This window comes from Malania oleifera, chromosome 4 (assembly GCF_029873635.1).
Source record: "Malania oleifera isolate guangnan ecotype guangnan chromosome 4, ASM2987363v1, whole genome shotgun sequence".
Classification (NCBI taxonomy): domain Eukaryota; kingdom Viridiplantae; phylum Streptophyta; class Magnoliopsida; order Santalales; family Ximeniaceae; genus Malania; species Malania oleifera.
In genome coordinates this window covers 78,684,817-78,695,647 of record NC_080420.1, presented here as the reverse complement: position 1 = coordinate 78,695,647, position 10,831 = coordinate 78,684,817, and the positions used below count along the sequence as shown (strand labels likewise).

Genomic DNA, 10,831 nt, shown 5'->3' with positions numbered 1-10,831 from the left:
GTCAATTTTCTTACTTGGTTTCTTCAACGCAAGTAAGGCGTCATTGACTTGTTTGAACGTAATAAATCCGTACCCTTTACTTTTCCTAGTGACCTTGCCTAGGATCGCGACGACTTCTTCGAGGTCACTGTAGGTGGGGAAGAGATTACGAAGGTTCTTGATGGTAGTGTCCCATCCAAGGCCGCGAATGAAAAGTTTGCGCTAGGTAGGGTCCTCATCGGCGATGGATCGGACGGCGTCAAGTATGTCTAAGTGTCAGACGGCGGCATTTCAGACGATCTCAATTGAGTCAATACATCTACCTTCCATTATTTGGTGTAGTCATGATCAATGATTGAAAGAGAAAACCTTTCAAGAAGTTCCCATAGACGGCACCAACTCTTGCAGCCAAAAATTGAACAACCTTCACTATCCCTGATCACGACCACCTAAAAAGAGATAAATAAGTAAGGCTTTGAGGACTCGGGGTGTACTCCGGGGGATCTCTCCCTAAGTCAGGGATTGACTTGAGAGGTTTTTTATACAATAGTAAAGTAGAGTTTAGAATGAGATACATTAACTTCTTCTCTGAATCCCCATTTATAGTGATGGAGTTTGACTCAAGGGTGATGTGCCATTTATTGGCGAATTATGGCGCAAGCGTGATTCGCTCCGATTGTTATAACATTGGCGTAGATTGCTCTGGTCATCATGGAATTGGCGTCAATTGCTCTAACTGAGCAGTTGACATAGATGGTAACTACCCTTATCAATGCTGGGCTCTAATCTCCTTTAAACTTATGGTAAGTGATGTATTTGGGATATATCAAATATCATTCTATATTGCATACTTTTGGTTGTGAGCTTTCAAATAACAATATATATAGTGATGAGGCTAGTACTATGCATGAGGCGAACTTCAAAATACCAAAAATAATATAAAATAAAAAAATAAAATTCAACTATGATGTTTAAACCATATAACTAACTATGCAACTAGCATTTATAATTTTTTAACTAATAAAAGCATTGATATTAATTGCATATAATTCAAAAACCACATAAATTTTTAGACACGCAAAATTCAATTATAAAGTTAGTTAGGTATCGCCATCATATACCTTTTTATCTCAAGAATCCAATAAATTTGGCTAATTATAATATACGAATATTACAAAGTCTACCTTTTCATGCAGTTCAACATCAAAATCAAAATGGGGATAGTATAATCAAATAATTTTCAAGAATTACTCTTAATTTAGCAAGCCTCCTCTATTCTTTTCCTGTAAAATCTCCTTATAATTTTATAATTTGCTTCCTAAATTGATAAAATAATAATTAAATTAATATTTTTCATAATATTTATTAGTGACTTTGGCAATCACTAATAATCAGCTATATTTTTCTAATTTAAATGTGTAATTTAATTTTTTAACCTACCATTAATAATTATTTAATAATTTTATAGCGATTCAATCAATAATTTCTATAACTATTACTAATAAATGAATTACTTTACAAGAAAATAACTTAAATAATTAAAATATTTTGAAAAATCCTCATAAGTTAGTACTTTGAAACCCATCCATAAGCTTATAATTTAATTTTTATAACTGCTAATAGTTAATGAATTAGTATTATTATACCTACTAATGGCAATTAATTGCATAGTTAAAAAAATATGAATTTTTTTCAAAAAAAAAAAAAAACACAAAATTTAACAAGTCAAAATATATATTTTTTTGGGTAGATGGCAGTTTTGTTTATAGTCTTATAATATATATATATATTTGATAATCCAGAGGCTTCATTCTCAAGCCGATCTTTCGGACCTTCATGAGCAGCACCAACTCTAGAGGCTAGAAAAAACGAGTTTTTTTCCCTATTTATCCTTTTTTTTTAAATATATTAAATAATATCTTTCTCAGAAAATAATTTCCGAAATAGCCTTGACGTAATCTCACTACTTGGAATAGCGAGATTTGCCACGTGCCATTTCGGGAATTATTTTTCCACAAAAGATATTATTTAATATATATATATTTTTAAAAATGATAAATCGGGAAATAAATTCTTCTGCTTAATAAATTGGAAAATAAATTCTTTTAATATATATATTTTTAAAAATGATAAATCGAAAAATAAATTCTTCTGCGTAATGAATCGGGAAATAAATTCTTTTATGGTAGCGAGATTTGCCACATGTTATTCTGGGAATTCCATTAGAAGAATTTATTACCCCAACAATCAGTCATGGGTAAAAATGGTTGGACTTATTTTTAAAATTTAATAAATATATACTATACAATATAATATTTCTCCACGAGAATCATAGAATTAATTTTAATTAATATTTATCAAAATTATAGAAATATATATATACCGTATTATATTTTTGTTTATATATATATATATATATATATTATAAGTAAGTTATTATTTTTCAATCGCAAATAAATTTATATTATATGTACATGTTCATAATATTATTGAAGTTTTTCATACAACATGCAATTTTTATAAATATTATATTATTCATATGAATTTATCAATAATTGTCAATTATACTGAACAAATAATATAAGATAATGTGCTAAATTGTGATATTATTGTTAAAACTAATTATTGAACTACATATAGATGACAATTAATCTTAGTAAAAACACATAAAAAAGTTCCACCAAAATATTATTTATATTATATATTTTAATGGTAATATTTAATGAAATAGTAAATTTCAAATATGATTTTCCTATGCACTTTTTTATTAATAATAAGGTTGTATTTATATTCATTTTCATATTAAAATAATATATTATTTTAATTTTGTATTATTATAATTGATCTTAATATTTGAATTATCTTATAATCATTATCTTAATATTTGAATTATCTTATAATCATTATATATTATGAAAGAGCACATAATATTTGAATTATCTTATGTAGAAGAATTTATTACGCAGAAGATTTATTTTTTGATTTATTATTTTTTAAAATATATATTAAAAAAATTTATTTTCCGATTTATTTCGCAGAAGAATTTATTACGCAAAAGAATTTATTTTTCGATTTATCTTTTTTTATAAAAATATATTAAATAATATCTTTTTTAGGAAAATAATTTCTCAAATGATACATGGAAAATCTTGCTACTCCAAGTAGTGAGATTATGTTAAGGCTATTTCGGAAATTATTTTCCTAAGAAATGTATTATTTAATATATTTTTTAAAAAAAAATAAATAAATTGGGAAAAAAAAACTCTAGTAAAGAACCCCGAGTTTTTTCCTGTTTTAACTTTTTTTTTTAAAAAAAATATATTAAATAATACCTCATTCTGGGAAGTATTTCCCAGAATGACTCTGACGTAATCTCGCTACTTGGAGTAGCGATTTTTAACCAAATCTCGCTACTTGAAGTAGCGAGATTTACCACGTGTCACTGGAGATTATTTTGGTAAAGCACAGATCTCGCTACTTGGAGTAGCGATTTTTAACCAAATCTCGCTACTTGGAGTAGCGAGATTTACCACGTGTCACTGGAGATTATTTTTTGTAAAACACAGATCTAATTATGTGTTGTAAAAAAATATTATTTAATATCTATATTTTAAAAAATGATAAAAAAGGAAAAAACTCGGTTCCTTGTGCTGTGGTGTTTTTTGGTTCGTTGAATGGATTGTTTCGGGTGGACAGCCCCAAAAATGATAAATAAAGATGTAGTCATCGATTCTCCCAAGAGGCCGCAATTACCGCGAGTAAATATTAATGACAAAGGACGCATTTTTTATACTAATACTTGTACTTGCTCCGCTATTCAGCCCAAGCCTGGCTGAGGCGTAAAACAAGAAAAATATGCAGATTGGCCCGTGCATACTATATTGAATATAATGATTCCATCATTCATGATAAGATCAATAATAAGATAAATAAGTGTTAGAATATTGCTTCAAGAATTAAACAGTTGGAACTGAAATCCAAAGCTACGCAAGTTAAATTAGAAGAAGAGAAGATTAGTTAATTAGTTAGCCTGATTAGTTAGTTTTCTTTATTCTTGATTCTTGTATTATATAAATACAAACATATACTTTGTATTTGAAGCAGATAATAGAGAAGAATTTTTCAGCTTATGTAAAAACTTCACATGGTATCAGAGCACTTGCTTCCCTTCCGCAATTTTTTTTAAGTTTCAAGAAACCATGAAAGCTCTGTTTTTAGCCACACTGCACCTCCAAATTCTGAGCAGTACGAATATTCAGAAAAATTCTAACGCTGATCAAGAGAAGCTGATAGATTAGTATTCTGTATCGGCATTATTCTGGTATCAAATTGCAAAGCCTCAAGTGAATTGCTTTTATCTCTGGTCTTTACAAAGAAAAATTCTTTGATCTGCAAATTTTTTATATTTCTTGGAAAAATTCCAGATATGACTTCTGCTGATAATTCTACCAGTTCTCAAAATTGTCATCGTATGATCAATCTTTCTGATGATTCATCCAGTCCATATTACTTACATCCAAGTGATAATCCTGGTGCATTACTGGTTTCTGAAATTTTTAGTGGTGATAATTACATTGCATGGAGTCGGTCAATCACCATTGCTCTAACAGTTAAAAATAAGGTAGCATTCATTGATGGCTCGATTCTTGCTCCTTCTATAAATCAGTGTTCTCTCCATACTGCATGGCTGCGTGCAAACAATCTAGTTCTTTCATGGTTAATGAATTCCATTTCCAAGGAAATAAGAAATAGTCTTCTCTATGTTACATCTGCTGTTGATCTTTGGAATGAGCTGAAAACAAGATACTTACGAAGTGATGGTCCCAGAGTTTTTCATCTTGAAAAATCTCTTAGTTCTATTACTCAGGGTTGTTTATCAATTACTGAATATTTTAATTCATTCAAATCATTATGGGATGAATATATTAACTACCGACCATTCCCTACATGTAACTGTGGTAAAATGGCAACTTGTACCTGCAACCTGTTTGATTTTTTGTTGGTTAGACAGCAATCTGATTATGTGTTGAAATTTTTGATTGGTCTGAATGATTTCTATGCTCCAATTCGAAATCAATTGCTTATGATTTCGCCATTACCAAGTATGGCCAAAGTATTTTCTTTACTACTTCAAGAGGAAAGTCAAAGACAACTAAATAATGTTGTCAGCAGTGAAACTCATGCTTTGATTGTGATGACCCAAAATATATATATATATATATATATATATGATTAAAGTACAATAATAATAAAATAATAAAAATAGTCATTAAGTTAATATCAATATAGAAGTGTTTTCTGTAGGATCCTTGATTCCATGTTTGATGCCTAAGAAAGACCTTGTCTTAGCGAGTGCTCAGAGACCATTGCGGCTCAGTCGCTCCCTGGAGGTCGGCCTGATCAAAATGGAATTTCATAGGATAAACAGGATAGACACTGTTTGTACACGTAAATAAGTATATATACATAAAATAGTGTTTTGACAGACATAATTTGTAGAAATACATAATAAGATGATAATAATATAGGTATCATATATGGGGCCCACAAGACTATGTGGGGTCCACATGAGTCCCGGAGCCACAAGACACTGTTTATATACGTAAATAAGTACATAAAATAATGTTTTAACCGATATAATTTGTAGAAATATATGATAAAATAATAATAATATAGGTATCCTATGCGGGGCCCACATGAGTCCCGAAGCCGTATGGAGGTTTACACAAGTCTCAAAGTTATGTAGGATGCATAAAATCGTATAAGAGTTATTCGAGTTACGTAGAATCCATTCGGGTCTCGAAATTGTGTGGGGCCCACAAGACCATGTGGGGCCCACATAAGTTTTCAAAATTTAAATTTAATTCTTGTTTAAAAATAAATAATAAAATAAATAAATACTAAAAGTAGTTTAAAATTAATAACAATGATAATAATAATGATAATAATGATTAGAAAAAATAATAATAAAATAATTAATTAAGTAATTGATTAATTAATTAGGTAAGTAATTAATTAAAAAAAAAATTTATTTAGTGGGAATGGTGGCAAGCACTCCCACATGGTCTCCATCCCTATCCCATACTCAACCCATACTTTGCCCATTCTTTAATTTTTAAAAATTATAATTTCACCCATCTCCCCACACTTTTATAAATTTCATTTCTTCCCCAAAATTTTCCTATAAATAGGAAGCTCTCAACCTTCATTTTTCACAACAATTTTCTAAGGAAGAGAAGAATTAGTGAGTGAAAGAAATTGTGGTGGAGAGAGAATTTTGAGTAAGTTCTCACTCACCCACTCTTTCCGATCTCATATCTTAAAGATAGTTATTGTGTTCGTAGCACACGGTAAAAGAAGAAGGTAAGTAAATTTTGATTATGTTAGTTTTTTTTTTTATTTTAAATTCATACCCGAGTTTATTTTGTACGTAAATTTTAATTATGTTACTTAGTTCCACAAAATTTCCATGAGTTTATTTTTACGCATATTTAATTATACCAGTTCTATCTTTAATATACTTGCATCTATTTTTGGGTTAAGAAATGTTCCAATCCCCTCGGGTAAATTTTCAGCATTTCTTTCTATTCAAAAATAAAATTATATATATATTTAACACAAAAATTATGTGGCATGAGTTTATTTTTACGTTGCATTTTTATGAAAATATGAGTAAGGATGAGACTTTCACGATATTATTTTTAAATTGCATAAATTATAATAAGATGATTTTAAAACCCCTTATGGCAACGAAAGTTCAAAGTTACAGATACTCGGTACTGCAGCTTAAAGTTTATATGGATCAGAGTGCACCCACACTGTTTACAGAGTGGTTATTTATGTTAGTGGATTTCTCCTGAGTGCACACCTGGTTCCAGACCAGGACTTAATAAGGAAAATCTCACTTAAAGTTTACGTACGTTGATTTAGTTTGGTCGGCCAGCCAGCTAAGTCCAGTCTTCGGATGCACAACCCAGTCATGGGGGTAAACATGACTTACGGCAAACAGGCCTAAGGGTGGGTTTTTATAATATATGTTTATACATATTTAATTACGTATACAAAGTTACTGATGATTTGAAGGAAAAGTGTAAGTTTACGTGAAAAGGATCATTTTGGTGCTTAAATGATGATCTAAGGAAAACGTATAAGGAAAAGTATATGTATGTTTATCATTAAATATTTTTACAGTTTTAAAGTTAAAAGTTTAATTTAGCAGTTATAGTATATGATTGTAAAAATTTACTGTTGAAATTGATGACAAAAGTTTTATGCAGAAATTTTTAAATTTATGTTTATTCTAAAAGCAGTCTTGAAGTTATAGTATTAAATATTGTTTTACGAAATTCTTTAAAAGCTCATTTTGGCCACACACTAATAATAATCTTATTTACTTACTGAGCGTCGTCTCACCCCAATCATATTTTATTTCAGATAACTCTAAAGGACATGTCGGAAATCAGGCTTAGCAAGCATGCGGGTGAGGCTTAGAAAAATAAAGATTGATTAGAAATATTAGTATGGTTTTAAATATTTATGTTTGTGTAATTTTTCTTCTTTTGAAATAAATAATTGTAATATGGATAATTAGTGCTCTGGTTTAATAACAATTGAGTTTATTTTGCTTCCGCTGTAAATTAGTAGTAAAAAGTTAATATCCCAGGCCCCTCGGGGTCGGGGTGTTACATTGATTGCCAAAAAAAACATTCAGCCATCTGGTTTTTTGAAATTCTCAAAGGATAAACAGAAGAGATTTTCTCTATACTGTACACATTGTGGATACAATGGGCATACAATATAAAAATGTTTTCATCTTCATGGTTTTCCTCCTGGCTGGACTGGACCAAAAGGAAAAAGGAAGCCACCTACTGCACATGCTGCCATGACAACTCATGAGCTTTCTCTTCAACAGAGTAATGAGGATCCAAAGTTTTCTTTTACTTCTGAGGAATTCAATAAATTGCTAGCACTTGCAAATTCTACTTCATCTCCAATATCTTATCAAACATCTTCTCCGGCTGTTAACATTGTTACTTCTTAATTTTCTGGTAACCCTTCAAATTTTTGTTATTTAGTTTCTTCATCTCTGCAGAATGTACATTCATGGATTCTAGATACAGGTGCAACAGATCACATGATATGTTCACCTTTATTATATTCTTCTCCACCTACACCAATCAACACTTCCATAAATTTGTCAAATGGAAACTCTTTTCCAGCTTCACACATTGGCAGTATTTGCATTTCAAATATACTGTCTTTACATAATGTGTTGTGTGTTCCCAGTTTTTCATTCAATCTGTTGTCTGTTTCTAAACTAACAAAACAATCTAACATTTATGTTTCTTTCTTTAACTCATATTGCCTTCTATAGGACCAATTAACAAAGAAGATGATTGGGATTGCATTTGAGAAACATGGACTGTACCATTTATCTCAAGTTCCTTCAAAGGCTGCTACTCACAATCAAGCCAAGTTTCATTCTTCATCTTTGGCTTCAACCATTACCCAAAATCAATTAGATACCTGGCACTACAGACTTGGTCATGTTTCCAACTCAAGGTTACCTTATCTTAAACAGCTGGAGTCATCCATATCTTTTAATACCACACATGTTTGTGATGTATGTCATTTAGCAAAACAAAGAAAACTCTCATTTCCTGTATCTTAATCTAGTTCAAAGAACAAATTTGATTTGATCCATTGTGATATATGGGACCATTCAATGTTGTTTCCTATTCTGGTTTCAAGTATTTTCTTACTATAGTTGATGATCATACTCGTTGTACTTGGGTATACATGCTCAAGATGAAATCTGAAGTTTCTTCTATCGTTAAAAATTTTTGCACAATGGTAGTAACCCAATTCAATGTTCCTGTTAAAATAGTGAGATCAGATAATGGTCCTGAATTTCTTTTAACTCAATTCTATAATGACCATGGCATTATACATCAAAGATGTTGTGTAGAAACTCCACAACAAAATGGAGTTGTGGAAAGAAAACACCAACATTTGTTAAACACTGCCAAGGCCTTACTGTTTCAAGCAAATATGCCTTTACCTTTCTGGAGTGACTGTGTATTAACTGCAGCTCACATTATAAACAGAATTCCAACTCCAAGTCTTAACAACCAAACATCATCTGAAATGCTTTTTGATAAACCTCCTAATCTTTCTCATCTTAAAGTATTTGGTTGCCTTTGTTTTGCATCAACACTTACAACCCATAGACATAAATTTGATCAAAGATCTACCAAATGTTTATTCTTGGGTTATCCTTCTAACATAAAAGGTTACAAATTAATGGACCTTAATACTAATAAAGTTTTCATCTCAAGAAATGTAGTTTTTTCTGAAAATATTTTTCCTTTTAAGGTTTTTTCACCTAATCCTAAATCACATTCTTTCTTATTCCCTCCATCAGCTTCTACATTTGATTTTTTTTATTCTTCTAATCAAACTCCTCCATCCTCTTCACATTCAACCAACAATCATCTAACATCTTTGAACAATGTTCCCATCCCAGATATTATTTCACCACAACTCAGAAAATCTTCAAGAATTACACGACGGCCAAGCTATTTGCAGGATTTTTACTGTGGTACAGCTTCCAAGGTTTCACTTGCAACTTGTTCATCTGATATTGCTAATTGTTTTTCTAATAAAGGTATTCTATATCCCATCTCTAATTATCTTTATGAAAAACAATTATCCCCTTCTCATAAAGCTTTTCTAGTCTCCATTTCAGCTTCTAAAGAACCCAAAACTTACAAATTAGCTGCTCAAATACCTGAATGGCAAGCTGCAATGCAAAATGAATTAAATGCCTTGGAATTAAATAAAACTTGGGAACTTGTAACTCTTCCTCAACATAAACAGACTATTGGTTGTAAGTGGGTATTTCGAATTAAGTATAAGGCAGATGGAACTATTGAAAGGTACAAAGCTCGATTAGTAGCTAAAGGTTACACTCAACAAGAAGGGTTAGATTTCTTCGACACTTTTCTCCTAGAGCAAAAATAACTTCTATTCGGTTATTACTTGCTATAGCTGCTATTAAAAATTGGCATCTTCACCAGTTGGATATTAACAATGCATTCTTACATGGTGACTTGAATGAAGAAGTTTACATGGACTTGCCCACTAGTTCGGTTGTCAAAGGAGAAAATAAAGTTTGTCAACTTTTAAAGAGTTTATATGGTTTGAAGCAAGCATCTAGGCAGTGGTTTGCTAAATTATCCACAACATTGCTTGCTTATGGCTTTACTCAAGGTACTTCTGATTGTTCTTTGTTTATCAAGAATTCTACATCATCTTTCATAGCTTTATTAGTCTATGTAGATGATATTCTTTTGGCCAGTGATAGTTTAAATGAAATTCAGTTGCTTAAATATTTTCTCCATGACAAGTTTACAATCAAAGACTTGGGGGAACTCAAATACTTTCTCAGTTTGGAAATAGCAAGAAGTAGAATTGGTATATCTGTTTGTGAGAGGAAATTTATTCTGGATACACTTGAACAAGCTGGAGTTATTGGTGCTAAACCAGTGGCTTTTCCCATGGATTCCAATTTAAAACTTACTATTGCAGATGCTAATTTCTATGAGGATCCTTCAGCCTATAGAAGATTAATTGGCAAAATGTAATTCACCTTTTCAGTAATTCATTTCTGAAAAAAAAAAAAAAAGTTTCTTTAATAGGGAGGCCTAAGGGTGGTTATCACTTAATAATAATTAAGAAAGAGGAACAGGAGGTCATCTGTAACACAATTCCTTAGTCCCAATTTTAAGTCTTAGTTACTTTTTAAAATAAAAATAAAAAAATTAAATATAATTTTGTTTATTTTAGCCTG

General features: G+C 30.6%; 1 protein-coding gene across 1 annotated transcript; it reads left to right on the top strand.

The window, feature by feature from the left end:
• The first annotated feature begins 223 nt into the window (after window positions 1–223).
• LOC131153837 (uncharacterized) lies at window positions 224–10,625 on the top strand. The gene is made up of 6 exons (XM_058106288.1): window positions 224–242; window positions 4,404–4,600; window positions 7,892–8,008; window positions 8,354–8,602; window positions 9,506–9,646; window positions 10,059–10,625. Exons 1-6 carry the CDS (start codon window positions 224–226, stop codon window positions 10,623–10,625), a joined length of 1,290 nt encoding a protein of 429 aa, XP_057962271.1.
• The last annotated feature ends 206 nt before the right edge of the window (window positions 10,626–10,831 follow it).

What these genes read in the sequence shown, in the direction of transcription:
- LOC131153837 (XM_058106288.1), top strand. An exon ending in ATACCACACATGTTTGTGAT is followed by an intron (nt 8,603 to 9,505) that starts GTATGTCATTTA and finishes TTCCCATCCCAG; the next exon opens with ATATTATTTCACCACAACTC. An exon ending in TAATTGTTTTTCTAATAAAG is followed by an intron (nt 9,647 to 10,058) that starts GTATTCTATATC and finishes CATCTTCACCAG; the next exon opens with TTGGATATTAACAATGCATT.